The sequence below is a fragment of the Meleagris gallopavo genome, chromosome 9 (genome assembly GCF_000146605.3).
Source record: "Meleagris gallopavo isolate NT-WF06-2002-E0010 breed Aviagen turkey brand Nicholas breeding stock chromosome 9, Turkey_5.1, whole genome shotgun sequence".
NCBI lineage: Eukaryota > Metazoa > Chordata > Aves > Galliformes > Phasianidae > Meleagris > Meleagris gallopavo.
The window spans coordinates 12,392,430-12,411,984 of record NC_015019.2 but is presented as its reverse complement, the minus strand read 5'-3'; the positions used below and the strand labels follow the sequence as shown (position 1 = coordinate 12,411,984).

The following is a 19,555-nucleotide window of genomic DNA, read 5'->3' as shown; positions in this document are numbered from 1 at the left end:
TCTTTAAATGGACTTCAAAATGTATCTGTGGTTCTGTTTCTGAACTACCTGTAGCACAGCATTGTCTGATGAATAAAATCCCTGCAGAGATTGGTGAGAACCTGCAGGAAATGGGGACAATCTGCATTACAATGCTCTTATTTTCCCTCCCTGGGAGGGAATGGTCTCTCCCAGGAAAACCTGCACCTTGTCAGGCTGGTCATCACTGTAACACTGACAGTAGTATATTCTTCTTTATTAAGAAAAAAATGCCACCAAAAATGGAATTTCAGTAAATCTGAAGGGAAAAATAGCTTGGTTTTTTATTATACTGTGGGGGGCAGTGGAGTTTTTGGATTCCAGTGTTGTACGGCTTCAAGATCTCTATTAATACATTGAGTTCTTTGTGGGGCTTTGTGTTTAACATTTAAGCACATTATGACAGTAACCTGTTCTTCTGCTGTTGTGTAATTGAAGTTATCTGTCGTTGTTGTGCACTGATTGTTTGGTGGTATTTGTTGTCTCTTTTTTTTTCTTTTTTTTTTTTTCCAAGGGAGATTTCCACAGTTGTGGAAAGAGAGCTGTTGGGAATGATGCTCAGGGTTGCCGTGGGTAAATTTCAGAGGAGTATATTTGAAACAGGACCTCATCTTTGACCTGGTTTCTGTTTTCAACCACGGGCTAAGCAGCAATAATCTCACCTCAGTGTCTCATCTGTCTGTTGTATGGAGTATGCTGTGCTGAGAGCTTTCTTGTCCTTTTCTATATATTTATTTTGCTTGGTATATTTCAGAGAGAAAGAAAGGAAGAAGAGAGAATTCCTCCTCTGTTTGTGTTTGAAGCTCTTGCCTAAAATGTTAAAAACTAAACAGTAAATTAAAGAAATTAACACAGTGGTTTTCTTTAATCCTTTAGTTTAAAGACTCACTTCCAAGAATGCAGTTTTCTCTCTTGGTTAAGCACTACTCTTCAGTACTTATAGTGGTTTTAACACTGAGAATATATGATAGGTCTGAGTCCCCCTTCCAACTTGAATATAGACTGACTTCATAAAAGGTTTTAGCACTCTTTTCACATGAAACCTAGTTTGATTCAGTTAACTTCATTTTTTTCAATGGACCCTCATCTGTGACTGATGTCCTTAAAACAATTGAGATCTAAGTGGGCGTACAAAACATTTGGTGGAGAGAGCTGAAATATTTTTATAAGTCTGTTTTTTGTTATTGTGTGAAATAAATTGTCATCTGCCTACAATTTTTTCATTATTACCTTAATTAAAAAAGAAATCCTTTAAGCAAGGTCAGCTGACTGTAAAGTCTTTAAACATCATCCGTGATTATAAGACTTTAATTTAAGGTACTTGTTCAACTGCTAGGAACCTTTTAATAACTTATTTCAAAATCTTAGGTAGAAGTGGATGAATTGTGTTAATTAAATTTAATGGTATTTTTCATTATTAGGGTAAATGAGTGGTGTAATAATGAAATATTAACAAGACTTAAGATCTTTATGCTTAGAGTGTCAGTATTTTTCTTCTACACTCCAATTGTTCAAGGGCAAACTGAAAAAAGATAATCTGGAAGTTGCTCTGTTTATGCATGTAACTGCACCTTTTTCAGATGTAAAGGAGACATCACTGGTTTTGGTGTTCTCACAAAATAATCTGGTGATAACATGTGGTTGATGTGGATCCGATTGAGGTGTTTTGTTTGAAAGCTCATATTGCTAAAGTAATTAATAGTGCCTGGTAGGTTGTATGGAAAGCCTTTCGTATCACTGTCGGTGTTAGTGCAGATACTAAGTTAATGCTATGAATGGAAAGCATTTAAATATTAAGGTATAGAGTGGGCTGACTTTTTTCCTTTGGTTTAAATGGAGCTTTGTTTTAAAGTATCTTTGACCTGGAAGTAGCAAGGGGTGGGTGGCTTGGTTGTGTGTTTTTTTTTGTTTTTGTTTTTTTGTTGTTGTTGTTGTTTTTGTTTTTTTTGGATAGAAACTGTGTGTGTGCGAGACACAGATGACCCTGCAGTAGTGGGAGTAAAAACTTAATAGTCTGGAGGGTGTTGTACTTGAGATCCAGAAAGTTGTACCACCAGCACAAAGTGTTTCAGAACTAGACGTAACAGTACAGCTAATTCAGAAACAATATTCATGTGGCATAGGTGTGTTTTAATGCATGCAGACTAATTGGTGTTCTTCTGCTTTTAGGCTATGAATATATTGGTTCCCTTCATGTTTAAATACGCAGTAGACAACCTCAACCAGGTATCTGGAAACGTGCTGAACCTGAGCGATGCACCAAACACGGTCGCAACCGTGGCAACTGCTGTTCTCATAGGCTGTAAGTGGGATCCCCAGATCTGTAGACAGATATTTGCTATTTTTGCCAAGGTAGAGGGATAGCAGAGCTTCCCACCTTTGCACTAAGCGTCTGAGGTAGTTATTCCATAGTGACTTCTGTGTTGATGTCTTACTTCCAAAGTTCTATGAGTTTACTTCTGATATTCCAGTTAGAAAATGAAATAATGCTTATAGAAACAATCACTGATTATAAATTCTATCCTTTGCTTAAACCAGCTGAGAACAGAACTAATCTAAAATGCACATGTAGTGGTTTATAAATGAAAAATAACATTAAGTTTTGGACCAATTAAATATAAATTAGACTTGAAATAAAAAAAAGTTGAAACTATGTAAAGAATGAATCTTATTTTCATGTACAAAGAGGATTTGAAAAAAATTCTTTTTTTAATTTTTCAACTTTTTCTAGATGGCATCTCAAGAGCTGGAGCAGCATTATTTAATGAAGCTAGGAATGCAGTATTTGGGAAAGTGGCTCAAAACTCAATCCGAAGGATAGCAAAGAATGTTTTTCTGCATCTTCATAACCTGGATTTAGCATTCCATCTAAGTAGGCAAACTGGAGCTCTGTCAAAAACCATTGACAGAGGAACGAGGGGCATCAGCTTTGTTCTCAGTGCACTGGTATTTAATTTGGGACCTACCATGTTTGAAGTGGCACTGGTCAGTGGAATTCTGGTAAGTGTGTGTTCATGAGCTGGAATTGTCTTGTTTAGTAATAAAACACTGATTTTTCTTTTAGCGAAGTCTGCAAAGTATTAGGAAAAGGAATTATTGAATTTATAAGTTGGTTATGAAAACAGATACTCTAAGGGGAAGTAATATGCAGTTTTCAAATATAGTTACTGTACTTGAAGTGTTTGGTTATTAGTATGCTAAAATCTAACTCTTGGTTATGCAATTTAGACTAAATTAGAAATTAAAATAAAAGTTTTTTATTTCCCTTTTTTTTTGTAAGGATTTGAATGTAACAAAGAAAGTTAGGAATGTTGTTAATACTGGGTTAAATTTTTATAACCTATGGAAGTTGCAAATTAAGCTAACAACCAGCCAGCCTGAATTTCTTCTGGCTTTTCTCTCCTTATGTGCTCAGAGGTAGAAAAAAGCATTGCAAGCTGTTTTGCAAGGCCATTTATTTCTCCTGCTGTCTTCAGCTTTCCATCCAAATCTACATAAGAATTGTGAAAAAAAGTATTTATGAAAACATCAACATTTATGTTATATAACAGCAAAAGTAACTTTCTAGTACAGTATTGTAATTCACTAGTTCTTGTGTATCTTTTTTTTTTTTCTTACACTGTTCCTGTTGCTTTCATTTTGAATTTACGCCTGTATTTAGTCTTAAGCTGTTCAAACTGGGGAGGGGCCTACAGTGGAGCTGAGATATCACGATTTTGGGACAATGGTGAAGCTTTTAAAACTATTTCATTGTTTGTTTGTTTGTTTTAAATCTTGTAGTATTACAGATGTGGAGCAGAGTTTGCATTAGTTACCTTGGGGACTTTGGGAGCATATGCAGCCTTCACGATAGGAATTACACAGTGGAGGTAAGGCATCCCCTCAGATTCGTCGCTTAGTGTTGTCTCAGCCTGAACTTCTGATTGTATTAAGCCTTCGTTTTGCAGGACCAAGTTTCGAATAGAAATGAACAAAGCAGATAACGATGCAGGAAATGCTGCAATTGACTCACTACTGAATTATGAGACTGTGAAGGTAAGATCAATCATTCCTGCTTGGCTCTTGTTTCTATAAGCCTAAGCAAAGTGAGTCGTAAGATTTATCTTTTATGGGGCTACGTATTTGGAACTATAGCATATGTTTATAAAAACCATTCATTTGAAGGGTGCTGCTTGGAACTTGTAGGTAGAGTAATCATGAAGGTTGACAGTGGGGCTTTAAAAATCTCTCGGCTGCCAAAGAGTGATAAGTTCTTTGTGACTGAATTGCCTCAACTATCAGTTTATGGGAAGCGTAAACTTTGTCTTAAAGACTCATTTCCAAAAATTATCTTCTGAATGTCAGCCTGCTACATACTGCCTTCTCAAATGACCATGTTTTCATCACCTGTTGCTATTTTGTAGCGTACCGTTGCAGTTTTCACACCAAGGAATATTGGATTTTCTGCTGCTTCACTTAAAAAATCACATGCAAAGTTTTGAAACTGAGCACACCTGTGCTGATTTCACACTGTTAGCTGGAGAAGTAGAATTAGACAGAAGTAAGAAGAAAGCGATAGTGTGAGAACTGCTGTTCTCCAAACTTTGCCATTGTCAGTGTTACAAGGATGTCCTAGTCCATGCGGGACGTTAACTTTCTTTTTAGTACATAGCAGCTGATGTTTGGTTTTGATGCTCCATACAGTCTGATATGATTGAGAATGTCACGTTTATTATTTTTGGGTATGTTACAGTATTTCAATAATGAAAAGTATGAGGCCCAACGGTATGATGGATTCTTGAAGATGTATGAAAATGCCTCGTTGAAGACTACCTCTACTTTAGCTCTCCTGAACTTTGGACAAAGTGCTATATTTAGTGTCGGTTTAACGGCCATCATGGTACTTGCTAGCCAAGGCATTGTTGCAGGTAACTGGCCTGTCTGAAGTTGAAATCGATTTGCTTTTACCTTAATTCATAATAGAGATGTTAGTTATCTATGGTTGATGCGACTGTTCAAGAGTCTTGTTTCTTGAGAATATTGGAAATTCTTGAAGCATTAATAGTTCTTTCTCTAATTGCCAAAGTTCTAAAATGTTTTTAACAAAATCATACTGGTTACTGAGATACGTATACAATTAGGGAAAGATCCTAACAAAATGAAACTAAGGCAAGTTTCCATTGAAGAATTTTGGAAGAAAATTCTGCGAGTAAAAATACTTACTTGGGGAAACAGTTTAATTTCTACAAGGGACCTTTTTACTAATTCCTTCCCTCCCCATCCTTGTAACTTAAGACTGTTTCTCACTGTGGAGTTTACAGCTTTGCATTCGTGTATTTTCCATGAATTTCCTGAAAAGCTGTTTGTCATATTTTCTAGGTGATATTTATTTCAACTTTTCTGGTGAAATCCACACAAATATTGCCAATACTTTCAGGACCCTTCCAATGTAAAATCTGATCTACTGTGAAGATTGTTTGCTATCCAAACTGATTTTAGAAATGGGCTAAAAGGACTTGATAGACTTGATCTTTTTTAGCTATACCCTGGTGCTTCCTGACAAATAACCCTTTGCGTCTCCTTGTTCTCTCATATCCATTTTGTCTTAAGGCAGCCTGTCTGTTGGAGATCTAGTAATGGTGAATGGACTGCTATTCCAGCTTTCTCTTCCCCTGAACTTCCTGGGAACAGTGTACAGAGAGACAAGACAAGCCCTTATCGATATGAATACCTTGTTTACCCTTCTCAGTGTAGATACCAAAATCAAAGTAAGTAGTAGCTTCTTTTGCTTTAAAGTGTATGGATTTGTAACGGGTGTTTTCTAGCAACACTGTCATTTCACCCTGTTTGTTACCTTTCAGGTTTAATTTCTATTCAAGAAAGAGATATTGCGGAAGGATGCTGTTCTGTATCCTCTTTAAGAGCAGCTACTGCTATAGCAGCTGCTTTTTTTTTCTTTCTTTTCTTTCTTTTACTTTTTTTTTTTTTACTTTGCAGAACCTTTTAGTGACATCAAAAGTTGCTTTGTGGAAGCTGTGTTTGTACTGGGTTTTAATTTAAGTATTCACGCATTGTGCTTACATTTTTATTTGTAATTAATGATGCAGAATTTATTACTGCAGAAGAAGTTGTGAAGCAGAGTGTTTACAACATAAACTTTTGCCTTCTTTGGAGAAAAGGAGGAACAAACCAGTATTATTTTTGTGGCTGAATATAATTACTTTAAACATATCCAAGCTACAGTGTCTGTTTGCCTTTTCCTAATCTAGGAGATTGACTGTTAGTTAAGCTTGTTGAACTGCTTGAGATACTTCCTGGGCAGCATATAAAGCAGCACTCTTCTTTTAATAGGACAAAGAACTGGCTCCACCCCTGCAGATCACACCACAGACGGCTACTATCGCCTTTGATAATGTGCATTTTGAATACCTTGAGGGGCAGAAAATCCTTGCTGGAGTGTCTTTTGAAGTTCCTGCGGGAAAGAAAGTGGCCATTGTAGGAGGTAGTGGGTCAGGGTGGGTAAATGGACTAAATACAAAATTCTGCATCATTGATTGGCGTTTTTTAAATGTGTTCTTGTTTTGATTTTTATTATTTCTGTTTGTGGCAGTGTTTTGATTGGAGATTGTAAGTGACAAACACGGAGCGTAACTTCAGCTTCAATCCTTTTCAATTTCAGGAAAAGCACAATTGTGAGATTACTGTTTCGTTTCTATGAACCCCAGAAAGGAAACATCTATGTTGCTGGACAGAACATACAAGATGTCAGTTTGGAAAGTCTGAGAAAGGCAATAGGAGTTGTACCTCAGGTATAACATCTTTCGTGGGAATGACTGTTTACCTGTGTTGATAGTGGTAGGACAAAGGGAAATGGCTTTAAACTAAGGTGGGAGATTTAGGTTAGATATTAGGAGGAAGTTTTTCGCTCAGAGGGTGATGACATACTGGAACAGGTTGCCCAAGGACGTTGTGGATGCCCCGTCCCTGGAGGCATTCAAGGTCAGGCTGGATGTGGCTCTGGGCAGCCTGGTCTGGTTGGTGACCCTGCACATAGCAGAGGGTTTGAAACTAGATGAGCATTATGGTCCTTTTCAACCCAGGCCATTCTATGATTCCATGATAATTCTTCCCAAATAGCCTATCATAATGGTAATTCTCACAGTTCTAATGCAGTGGTATTGTCTAGTTCCTTTGGAAGTCTCTGTGTTGTTTTTTGGTTTTTTTTTCCTGGAAATATTACAACATTTTCCTGTGCATCATTATATAGACCCAATTCCAAAAATGAGTTTAAGCTTCTTAGAGCTGGAAATTTCCTCAAAATTTCATTAGGCTTTGTGGAAAAAATACAGATTACTCTGTACTTATTTCTTTCCTGGATCTGGGAAGTTTCTTGGACTATCATCATGGTTTCTTGTTTAAAATGCTTTTTCCACGTTGTAGGATGCTGTTCTGTTCCATAATACTATCTATTACAATCTGCTCTATGGAAATATCAGTGCTACACCAGAAGAAGTGTATGCAGTTGCCAAGTTTGCAGGAATCCATGATGCTATCCTTCGAATGCCTAATGGTTACAACACACAGGTTGGTGAACGAGGACTCAAGCTTTCTGGTAGGTCATTTAGTGTGCATGCTCATTTGCATCCCTTCTGTTACCTCGAAGGTCAATGCATAACTTATTCCTTAGTCAAAGCTGCTTTTAGCTTATTTACATAATAATATGAATGCAGAGCTAGAACATTAATACAAAAATCCATAGTTTGGGCAACTGTAGTCTACAAGATACTTAAAAGAAGGCATTTTCAGGGGCTGGTATTAAATAAGTTGATATATAAGCATGTAGAATTCATCTAAGCAGAAAAGTACCAGTCTTGTAATGTGTTTGGATAGTAGAATGCGTGCAAATAGAATTGGGAACTTTGTGTGCTTTGCATGTTAAAGGCTTATCTAAGTGCATAGACCTTCCCCATTTGAATTCTTAAATTGAAACTTCTAGCAGCTGGAAGTGAGATTTCTTACTTCTGCTGTTGTAATGCTGTGGGATATGTTGCTGTTACAACGTAGTAGCTTTGCAGCCTGGTAACAGTGGAAGTGCCTTCATGTCTTACTGTTTTGAACTGTATCTGAAACAACATGGAAGTGATGTCTGTGTATCTGCAAGCTATGGATTGATACGATGTGACCTCAGTTCTGAAGTTTAGGTTGTCCAAGTTCCTCTGTAGCTGCGTATGCACCATATAAAGGAGCATAACCATACTGTGTAGAACAACAGTATCACAACCTGGCTTTGCTTTGTTTTTTTTTAAAACATGCTTGAAGTTTTTTAGATAACTGTGAGTTCACCAAAAATGTTTGGGAGGATTTTGACAGGATAGCATGACGCTGAGTTGTGTGCAGGAGGTAGAAACTTAGCAAATATTGCCTGAGCAGAGGCCACTTTGCTGTGGGAACATGAAGAATGTGTCTCTAAATAACTCCTAAGTACAGAGCCTTACTTCATAGCAAACATGTAAGCTTGTGTGGCAGAGCTGGTTAATTTTCTTCCACCTTAAGACACAGCATAAAGGTCAACTGTTCCCATTTGCATGTAGGATGGAGCAGTGGTGTGAGACTGTTCTGCTCTGCTGGGAACGAGGTATGGCCCTATAGAGAAGATGGGTCAGATCTGTCTCAATGAGTTTGGACATTGCAAGGTACTGAGGCTGTTCAGGAACAATGCTGGCTCTTCAGAGGATGTGGGATTGGTTAGGCATGGTGGGCTCAAAGGCAGGGGCCCAGGAGCAGAACAGGTTCTGGCAGTGATGCTGCCTCTTGCAAAGATAGCAAGCTCTATGTGGCTTTTTCTTACTATGCAGCTGGTGTAGTTCTGGTTTCTCTGAAACAGGATCAGAGGTCACATTCTGTATCCAGAAAATATGTGCAGGAGAAAGCATGCATATCAGTGAAAAGGAAATATGGAGAAGGTTAGAAGGGAAATAAAATGTGAAGCACAAATCTGGATGAGTGAGTAGAAGATATAAAATAGATACTGGCTGGACTGCAGAGGACAGTGATGATGATGAAAGGTTTGTCCTGCTGCCTGTCTCCCAGAAGCTGTAATTTCTAGAAGATTTGACCAACTGCATGTTTGGAATGTCTTGTGGTTTACACAGAAATATAGTAGCTTGGGCTTCTTCAAGTAGACGCTGTGGCAATCCCAAACACAAAACTCTGTGAGCAAAACAAAACACTGCAGCAGCTCTGAATGTGAATGGAGAAGAATGTGAAACAAGTCTGTATTCTGCTAATGTAAAGAAAGACCTTGGATTTTGTTATCATTGTGTGACTTTCAATCATGTTTAAAACTCACAGCTTGTCAATATCTGTGCTTTAAAAGAGAGGGAGAGCACATTAAAATAGGCTGAGCAAATTGTACAGTTCTATTTGCTACTGAGTTCTGCTGAAGCCAGATAAAATTTGAACTATGGGATTATTATCAGCCTCTTAAATGGTTTGTTAAAGCATGTTCTCTCCTAATAGGTATGGAGCATTAACAAGAATGTAATTATATTAAATGGAATATTTCACAGTCTTGAATGAAACAATGGAGGACAAGTGCATGAATGTGAATGTTTGTATTGCATGCCAAATGTCTAGCAGATTTTAAGCTCTCAAATGCACCTGTTTTCCTGTCTGTAAAACTTGTCCCAAGTTATTCTTGGGTAAACGCTGTCTGTAAGAGTTGTGAAGGAAGGAAACAAGTCTGAAAATTGGTCACATCAAAAACCAAAAGGCGGTAGGTTGCATAATGAAGGTGGTTTTCAGTACTGTGTTAATTGTGTTCCTAAATGGAAATTTGCTTGTTAAAGCTGTTGGGTTTGGCCAGAGAGGACTAGAAAGATAGATGAACTTCAAGGAGAGAACTGAAGGAGTCAAAAATACATGTCCAAGATGTGTGGAATAGAACACAGCAGGCATGAACAGAATATGGTTAGTTTGTGAGAGAAAATGGGATGTATATTTATTCGTGTGATGCATGAGGCATTAGCTTAGAGCAGGCAAATGGGTGCATGCCCATTGCTGTGTGGAGTAAGTTACCATGCACTGCCATTATTAGCTACCTGTGTGAGGTTTTTGCCTTGTAACGTGTATGAAAAACAGTCTAATGTTCTTTTCTAAGACTGTAAGACATGTTGAATCACTTTGGATTTACCAGAGTGCGAGAACTGGTTGTGTTACCTTACACAGCCTATGCACAGACCTTCATCAGTAGCAGCTATGATCTGTACTGAAAAAATGAAACGAAACAACAAACAGTCGTGTTTGCTGTTGAATCTGGAATATCCTGCAGGCCACAGTTACAATTTCGTCTTTTTTCCTCTTCCTTCCCTCTCCCTGCTTCATTTAGGAGGAGAAAAGCAAAGAGTTGCAATTGCTAGAGCAATGTTAAAGGAACCACATATTTTTCTCTATGATGAAGCGACGTCATCTTTAGATTCAATTACAGAAGAGGTAAATTGGGATAAAAAAATGTAAAGCTTAAATGGTGTAACAGTGTCTGATTCTGATGCTTTTTCCTTGTCTGTTCCCTCTTTTGAAAGAATTCTGTTCTTACTGTCAGATTGCTGAAATTAGTTTTCCTAGGGTTGCTGTGAAGAGATCCTGTGCTTAGTCCCTTTTATAAAAGGCCAGAGCAGAGGTACTGTGTCTCTGCCCACCTGGAGACGTAGTGAAAGGATATCAGCTGTATCTCTGGGTATACCTTCTGTTTTATACTGTTGAAGTCCTATTCAGCATTAAACATTCCTTTCTCAATGCCATTACGAATAACCAGCATGGCTGTGGATTATGTGTAAAGCTTTCCAGTTAAAAGGTGTTCAGATGATGCTTAGCATTCAGTACAATCATCTTATAAATAATTGTGACGTAGCGCAGAGCAGAAACTTGTGTTTGTTGTGCAGCATCTTTCTGAGATGCAAATCAGGTAGGCGTAACCTGCAGCGCTGGTATTAATTTGTATTCATTTCACAGGAAGGGCTGTGAAACATCAGAGTGTTGTGACATAGATGTCATGGCACTACCACAGTAACTGCATCAGGCTTCATAACTACATCTTTGCTTAAACACACAACTCTCAGCACCAGCAGTAATTTCATGAACTGTCATCAGAAACTGGAGCTAGAGCTGTGTTTGTGTTCACTTATGCAAATTATTGAGCGAATTTATTGACGTATAATCACTAAATTACTTTCATTTTCCAGGTGTAAGGAAATCAGAGTACTAACTGTACACCTATATAGCACCTCATTCAAATATAGTACAGCTTCCTCATTGGATGAGAAACATTTGTAACATATGCAATTCTGCTTGATTCTTTCTTTCATTTTCTCGTGTTTATGGCAAGAATCATAAAGCTGAAAGCTTGCAGCAGAGCTGCACTTTAAAAACAGCAAATGAAAATGAATCATTTCAATTGGAATGTTTTCCCTGTTCAACGCTTGTCTTTGTCAGAAGTAAGTGGGCATTTCACTTACTGTAGTGGGGACGCAGACTCCCCAGTTGGTGCTGCTTGCATCTGAGTGCAGTTTGGAATGGAACACAGTTGACCAGTTCTGAGGTGTATCTATGTTGACATGGTATTGAGAGGGTTTTTTTTAAACTTTCCTTAATTGGAAAGTCATTTTTATTATTATTTCTATATCTTTACTACTAATCATGTTGGTTTCGTAGCATGGCTACACAGGGGAGTTTTTCCTGAAATCAAGTAAAGCTTTGTACTGTGGGATATCTGCATTTTTTTTTCTGTGAATGAAGGCTTTTTTTGTTGTTGTTCTTTTTCCCCTTCCATTCCTCATGTATGAGGACTTCATTAGACTTCATTTTGTGCTTGGATTCTCTCTATTTCTTCTGTAGGTAAACCTTAGCTCTTTCTTATTGGTATAGCATTAGATGTATTAGAGGAATTTCTCAATGTTCATTTTCAGTAACTTGTGTATTTCCAGATTTTATTTCTTCTATACAGTCTAGGAGCATGTAAAAATACAGATATATTTTAACCTTACAGAATATTCTCAGTGCTATGAGGGATGTGGTGAGACACCGAACATCAGTTTTCATTGCCCATCGGCTGTCAACAGTGGTTGATGCAGATGAAATCATTGTGCTGGATAAGGTGAGGCTGGTGCTGGCAACTCTCATTCCCCCATAATCTCAGTGTTCATTGTTGAGGGTCTGTGTCCATTCTGAAATACCAACCTCTGCCAAGCTGCTGGAAAGTCTTTCTGTGGAGATGAGCCATGTTGGGAAAATCCAGCTCTCTTTGCAACTGACAGTTTTAGTTATAGAAACTTGCACATTCACCTCTTGTATGTTGCGTGCATTTTTGTTTCATTTGCATTTTAGCTACACGTTCTTTATGTGGATTCTGGCAAATTTCACTTGATGCTTTGGGATTGGCTTAATGTTATGTGTTTCTAATCAGATTTATTACATGCTGCTGTCAGATTGGGGGAACACATTATGAAACCAATTTATGCTTTATTCTCATTACTCAGTGAGTGCCAGTTTTTTCAAATACATCCATTATTTTTTTCATTTCAAGGGCAAAAGAGAGTCCTATGTGTTCTGTTTCCATGCAGATAAAGCTGTTTAGGATTGTTCAATCTAATTGTTGCAAATCTCAACCCCATTCTCTATTGTTCCTGCAGAAAACTGTAATTATTCCCTTCCTGTATGCTTCCCTTCTGTGAAAAGTTTCAATATTTGATCTACTAATATCACTGTTCAGCCTTTGCTTTATATTCACTCTGTCCTATGTTCATTTTCTTCAATTGCCTGTAACTGGATATAGATATTTAAAGGATATTTCCTGCATTCTTTTATTTCAGTTCACATATATATATGTGACCAGATGTGTTTAGTGACAAAAATGCGTGCATCTAGAAGAAAATAAATCGTTTCTGCAGTGCATTAGATGATTTCATGGAGATTTAGAACAAACTGTTATGTGAGGCTCGCGTTTGTGATTATCTTTGCTGTACAAACCTCAGCTTCACATGAATTTTAAAGTGAAGTAGTGGAACTCATTTATAATACTTTTTTAATTTGTTTTTTCCACTTTGGTTTTTTGGCTGTTGCTGAAAGATCTTTTTCTAAGGTGTATCCTTGGTAGTAACTGCACGTTACTACATCTTGCAAACGTGTCTTAGCATGTAACAAAGCAGTCTCCAACTTTTTGTTTTCAATGCAAGTTTTTCACAGCTTCTGAAGAATGTGTTTTGTGCTACCCTGTAACTGTTAAATTAAAAATAAAAGCACAACCTAGAGCTGTAAAACAGCTAGGGTGCTCAGTTTCATGAATGATTTCAGTGTAAAGAGATTGTAAATGAGTAAGGCAGTGTGGTGCTTTACTTTTCAGTTGGCAGTGCCTCAGGAGGCAGCCCTGGAGCTCAGCAGAAAGTTGCCTCTTGCCCCAGCTTGATGGACAAGTGCTATGCTCATTCAGTGACTGAAATGAGGTGATGAAGTGACCATGGCTGTTTTTGCTTAGCTGTGCAAGTATTGCATTACAATTTGAGTGTCTTTGCCTAGATAAAATCAGAATCATTCTTAAGTGAGTAAACAAACACTACTAATGGTATTGATCTTCATGCTGCAAAGCCGAATGGAGAAGATAAATTTCGAGGGATTGTTTGAGATTTATTAAAAAAAAATAAATTAATTAATCATTCAAAAGCCCAGTCTCTGCTACAGAGAACTCTCTAAATTAACCACTCCATTTTTAAAATAAATTCCGCAGTTATGTTGGTCAAGTGTGTATTTGTTCAGATTCCGCCAGCACGACTAGTAATAAAAGTGACAAGACCCAATTTTGTTTCCCAGCATGTTCATCAGCAGCTGTCACAAGGAGGTAGATTTAATTGTAAATCAGAATTTGGAACTAACACAAAATCCATGTAGCTGTCTTTTCCCAAAAGAAAGAATAGCTGAAGAACGAATACGTTATTTTAATTTGAAGTCAGCAAATGTAAATGTATCTTTCAAATCAGAAAGATGAGAGTCAGATTGGTGGGGTTGGGGTTTTTTTGGTGTTTTTTTCTAGAGAACACTCTTGCTTCAATGTCTGTAGGATTTGAATTTTCCCTAACTCTTTCTTCCCATTTCCATTATGATAGTCAATAAATCAGCTTTGCTCTTCAAAACAAAGAGCACAGATGAACTAAATGCACACAGTTTTCATGATGGCACTTAAAATGACAGAAGCAACTGAGCACCCATCTAAAAGCTCCATTTATGCTGGTTGTCTCTAGGATTTGATTTTAAATGCTTTCTGTTTATTAGTACAATTCCCTCTCTGCATGCTCCTTTCTCTTAGCTTCAATGTAGCTTATTTCTTACCAAGCCAAGACAATTACCTGTTTATTTTTTTAGGTTTGTGAGCCTTTTCTGGTAGCAGTTTATCACGCTGTTCCTCTTACAGTGTTCTGTGCTTTTTTTAAATAGCACTTGCAGTTTAGATAGTAAACTTTCTAAACTAAATATTGGTGGGCTTTAAATTTTGTCCAGGTGGACAGAAGACATCTACACTCCTGCTTGAGAAGAACTCAGCTCCTTGTTTTCAGCACACAGCATAACAACATGTATTTCAGTGCACACGCATTCAGCTTTTCATTGCTGTCCCTGATTCTCCTAATTAAGAATTATTGTAAAATTTTGGCCTGAGTGTTGGCAGTGTTTGTTTGTATTCGTAAGGTCTGGTAGTACTGTTACTCACTCACTCCCGTTCTTTTGCAGGGTAAAGTTGCAGAACGTGGTAGACATGCAGACCTTCTTGCAAGTCCTAGCACTCTCTATTATGAAATGTGGCATACGCAGAGCAGCAAAGTACTGAATAGTCATAATGATCCGAACTGGGGAGAGAGAAATAACCAGATGTCTAAAGAGGAGGAAAGGAAGAAACTGCAAGAGGAAATTATCAATAGTGTGAAAGGCTGTGGAAACTGTTCATGCTAAGTATGATTCTGGATTAATCTTTTCTACACGAGATAAACAGTGACACGCGGCTCTTGTTTCGTTTTTTAAGTTACCATTCAAAAACCTCCTGGGTTTTGCAGTTTTTGTTTTTACAGTTACTCTGAGGGGCATAATTTCAACCAAAGGAGTTATAATTCAGCATATTTACAAAACTAAAATTCATTGGCATCTGTAAGAGCTAAGATTTTTCATAAACTTTAAATGTCTCAACTAAGAGTGTATTTTATGGCAATTTGTAGGCATTGGTCAAATCTTTTGGTAGATGCTCAAGATGGATTATTAAATTGCAAACAGACTCATCCTTGATTTACATTATTTCTTAATGTCATCGATTGATAAATGTTTTAATTGGGCTAAATTGAACTCAGTTGCTGTTGAGGAAGATGCAGTTTAAATTCTTGAGTGGTGGTCTAGTAGGAAATCTTTCCTATAAAGAATAAGAAAAGCATCAACAAAATATTCAAAGTTTTTAGTAGGAACCGAAGCACTGGAATGATCCACCTCAGAAAACACCTGTGCTACTAGACCATCAGGAAATGTATTCCTTCAAAAGAGAATTCAGCGTTTTTAAGAGCTGTCAAAAATCTAGAATTGACAAAATATCATGTCACTTCATGGAAAACATGCAAAATATTGCATGCAAATATAAAGAATCTGAACCTTCCCTTTTATTTAAATGAAAAACAGAAGTCCAAGATAAGGATTCTTTATCCTCAACATCTGCTTGAGTAGGCAAAGCAGAATGCAGTCTCTTTCATTTCAGTCATGGCATTAGGGAGCAACTATCACTCAGTAAGAACTGTCAGGAGTTTCTGTTGTCACTGGTGGGAGAAAATGACCTGGATAATGTTAGAAGTGTTGCAGTCATCTCCAGACCTCAATAAACAGAACTTCTTCAGTGTCAAGAAAACCTCAGTCTTTGTGATTCCTGGGACACTACAGGATTGTGGTTTTAGGCCTTATCTCTCCAGGCATGTTGACCATATTTATTTTTCATTAGCTACTCTCATATAATTCCTTTTTCACTTCTTTTTAAATTTAAATAAAGCATCCTTCTTCTTGGATGCTGAAAAACAACTTATTTTTTTCTAAGAAATTATACCAGTATAATTACATTCATATAATTGTGTTAGTAAAATTATGCAAAATTTCTCAGTATGGGCACTTGCAAAGCACTGAATTTTGATGCTGCTTGAAGTTTATTTCTGAACAGTGTTTATTCTTTTGTATTAAGCCCTTCTTTGAAACCAAATACAAGAACAGCATCTTAAAGGAACTGAAACCTTTGTTATCTTTTCTGCTAGTCATTCATTTTCTCTCTATTAAAATGATAGGGGGGAAAGAATCTGTTATCAATCAGCAGTTTAAAATAATTTTAAAATTGTATCAAATGCAAGGACTCCTCTTATTTTCATCCTTGGAGTCCAGAAGCAAAATGGAGCCTTATTAATGAATTGACAGTTCAGAATTCTTGTAACTTATCATTTTATTTTTACCAAGTTTATTTTAATTTATTTTTAGTTTCTAACAGCAGTGTGGCTGATTTATAAAGGTGAAGTTTTAGAAATGTCAGAGGTCTGAAGGAAGTGTTTTTTACTTTTTTTCTTGATGGACAGTTTCGCATATTGCAGGGCTTAGATAGTCTATTAAGTGACTGAAGAGAGCACAGAAGCAAGCATTATCATCTAAACAGTCTGAACCCAAAGCCATTTTAATGCCAAATTTAATTGCGAAGGTAAGTTTTCAGGTGAGCAAGTGATTATAGAAGGCCGATGTGTTTTGTGATCAATGGGGATGGAGTCTGCAAGCACACCAAGATTTGTAGTATTACATGCTGGGCATAAGGACTGATGTCAGATGGTAAATACTAGAAGTGGTCAAGGCTTTATTTAAACTGGCAATGGGTTTGTTACAGATGTGAGGCTATTGCCTGTCTCAGCCATCACTTTTTATGCCAACCCATATGCTGCTGCTTGTCTGACGTTAAGCAGAGCTCTTAACAAGGGTGTTTCCTTAGAGAGGATGGCAGTGAGAGTACTTGTTTGAAAGACTTTTGCAATGAGATTTGGAGATATCTGAAAACTTCCTGGCTTTGAGTGATGTGCTTGTCTGTGCTTTTAAGGCACGGGTTACAAAAATGTGTTTTCCCATTGTAAATTTAGCAACAGCACACAAGAAATGGAAGAAAAAAAGACTACTAGGTTTAAAAAAAAAGTTCCTACTGATTGCCTTCCCAAGTTAAATGGCAGAAAAAATCCTGGAGAGAGTTGTAAATGAGCAAATGAGGATTCTCGGGCGTTGACAGTTTTGCACAATCCTATCAAATGGATGCAGGAATAGAACAGTGAGTGACATGTCTAGCTTGTGAGCAGGGTGGCTTGGGGAGGTGGTAGCAGTACTTTGTGAATCTGTGCTAGAAGGTAAAACTTTTGCTCGGACCTCTTTGTTTAGGATTTTCATTCATATACAATGGCTCCGAAATGTCACCATTCTAAGCAAGCATTTAGAACACAATGGTGGGAGACTCACTGTAGTTCTCTGACTGTCAAGATGGCATATGACATTTCTTTAAAAAGCTTTACAGTTTCATACAGGAAACTGATATAACCTCTGGATTTTGGTAATCTCGCTTTTCTGTCATCTTGGAACATTGCTTTTCTAAACAGAAGCTTTTTAAGTTCTTGAAATGTTCATGGACTTCTAGATGTTTTGTTTTTCAAAATTTAAGTTGTCTACTCCCATTGTAAGATCTTTGTGTTTTTAGAGTGGGGAAAAAAAAAAGTTTTTTCATTTTCATTTTTTTCATTCTCTCTTTCTAAAAGAAATATGTTTGTGGAAAAATGGGCATAAAAACAAACTGCTTTTGCAATGGGTAGTCATCTATTAACTACAAAGTTACCAATTTCATTTGAATTCTTGTGCATGAACTTCTAAGGACAATACATCTTTGGCTATTCTTACCTCCATGTGAGCAAGCTAATTAATGGTTGGTGGAGAGGAAATTTTGTTTTGTTGTGAATTTCCATTTCTGACAACCTCCTGGCAGATGGTCCCTCAGTTTCCTCTCAACAGTGCTATTATATGGATTAGTAGTTACCAAATCTCTTAAAATTTAGTTTTTAAATTATGTTCAAATTTCCTTTTGGAACAGAAGTGTAAAATATATATTGTACAGTAAGCTGATACATATGCAAAAAGAACTTGCTTAAGATCATATGATGTAAAAATCCTGATGGAAGACTTCTTACCTTGATACCTGTTGTTTGTCTGTGTGTAGATAATTGTTATTAAATAAAGGATTTATCTTTGTGAATAGAAATGGTTGTCCTGGTAAAATTATTTTAATAACAGCTATGGGAGTGTTGTTCTTCCACCCAGAAAGGGAAGCTCCGAATTGACCCTTTTAGTCAATTGGCAGTTGTTTGCAGTGCTTGGAAATGACAGTGAAAACGATAACAGATTATAGGGCTGCGGGCTAGCATAAGGCAAACAGTTGCAGATAATCAATCAGGGAGGTGAATTTGTATAGTACATAAAAATCCTGTTTCCCTTGGCTTTTATAGCCTTTTAAACTTCCGTGTGCTGAGTTGCAAAATCTCTCTACAACTCCCTGGAAGGAGATTGTGGGGGTTGGGCTCTTCTCCCAGGTAGCGGTAGTAGGGAAGGCCTCGAGTTGTGCCTGGGGGAGGTTTGGGTTGGGTGTTAGGAAGAACAGGGCGGTGAGGCACTGACGCAGGCTGCCCAGTGAGGTGGTGGAGTCACCGTCCCTAGAGGTGTTAAGGAAAGGGTCGGTGTGGCACTGAGGGATGTGGTTAGAGGGCCAGATTGGTGGTAGGTGGGTGATTGGGCTGGGTGATCTCAGTGGTCATTTCCAACTGTGTAAGGGTTTTATGAAGGGCACTTGTGTTAGATGCAGCGTGCTGGTGAGGTGAAAGTTGTTGCTGAAAAGCTTGCATGTTTCTTTCTTAAACATGTATTTGTGAAAACACAGCATAGTGAACTGCTTTACCTCCTTAGCACTGAACTAGATAGTGTTAGAACTAGATCTGTTTCAAGAAATTGCCCAAAGCCCTCTTTTGAAGTGACAGTGTGTCTAATTTCTGACTGGATTTCATGTTACATAACTCAAGTTTCTCATTGTGAAATGAGAGACGGAAATGTTATTGGTGTAGCTTTGATAGTTTTTCTAATGTATCTGCACCGTGTGGATCTGAGCTGCTGTAACCACTGGTCCTGCTGTCGTTCTGTTTCGAAATGATGTCACTGAGCGCTGCGTGGTTGTGCACTGTGTGGCCGTAATGAAGGGACGTGAGACCCTGGAGCAGGCTGCTTCTGTCATCTGTGACTGGATGAACTTGCAGCTGTTGTTTCTGAGGGTTCACTTCCTTCTCTTTAACTCTTTTAACAGTCTTTTGCAGGAATGCTGTATAAATGCTTACTGACAAGAAAAAAAGTCATTAATGAAAGAGCTGTAATGGGAATATGTTGTTTTTCTTCACGTGTACATCTAACTTCTATTAGTGCTGACTTCTATTAGTTGCATGTG

At 37.6% G+C, this 19,555-nt stretch overlaps 1 protein-coding gene across 2 annotated transcripts in view; it reads left to right on the top strand.

The window, feature by feature from the left end:
- ABCB7 (ATP binding cassette subfamily B member 7) overlaps positions 1-17,223 on the top strand; it is a 35,159-nt gene extending 17,936 nt beyond the window's left edge. For both annotated transcript variants that reach the window (XM_010715357.2, XM_003208418.3), the window contains exons 5-16: positions 2,188-2,320; positions 2,750-3,018; positions 3,799-3,887; positions 3,966-4,053; positions 4,751-4,925; positions 5,608-5,765; positions 6,349-6,512; positions 6,677-6,806; positions 7,438-7,609; positions 10,385-10,488; positions 12,041-12,148; positions 14,770-17,223. In XM_010715357.2, coding sequence (XP_010713659.1) covers positions 2,188-2,320; positions 2,750-3,018; positions 3,799-3,887; positions 3,966-4,053; positions 4,751-4,925; positions 5,608-5,765; positions 6,349-6,512; positions 6,677-6,806; positions 7,438-7,609; positions 10,385-10,488; positions 12,041-12,148; positions 14,770-14,988 — 1,809 coding nt within the window. In that variant the 3' untranslated portion in view covers positions 14,989-17,223. The remainder of the gene's footprint in view (positions 1-2,187; positions 2,321-2,749; positions 3,019-3,798; positions 3,888-3,965; positions 4,054-4,750; positions 4,926-5,607; positions 5,766-6,348; positions 6,513-6,676; positions 6,807-7,437; positions 7,610-10,384; positions 10,489-12,040; positions 12,149-14,769) is intronic.
- Positions 17,224-19,555: the final 2,332 nt, after the last annotated feature.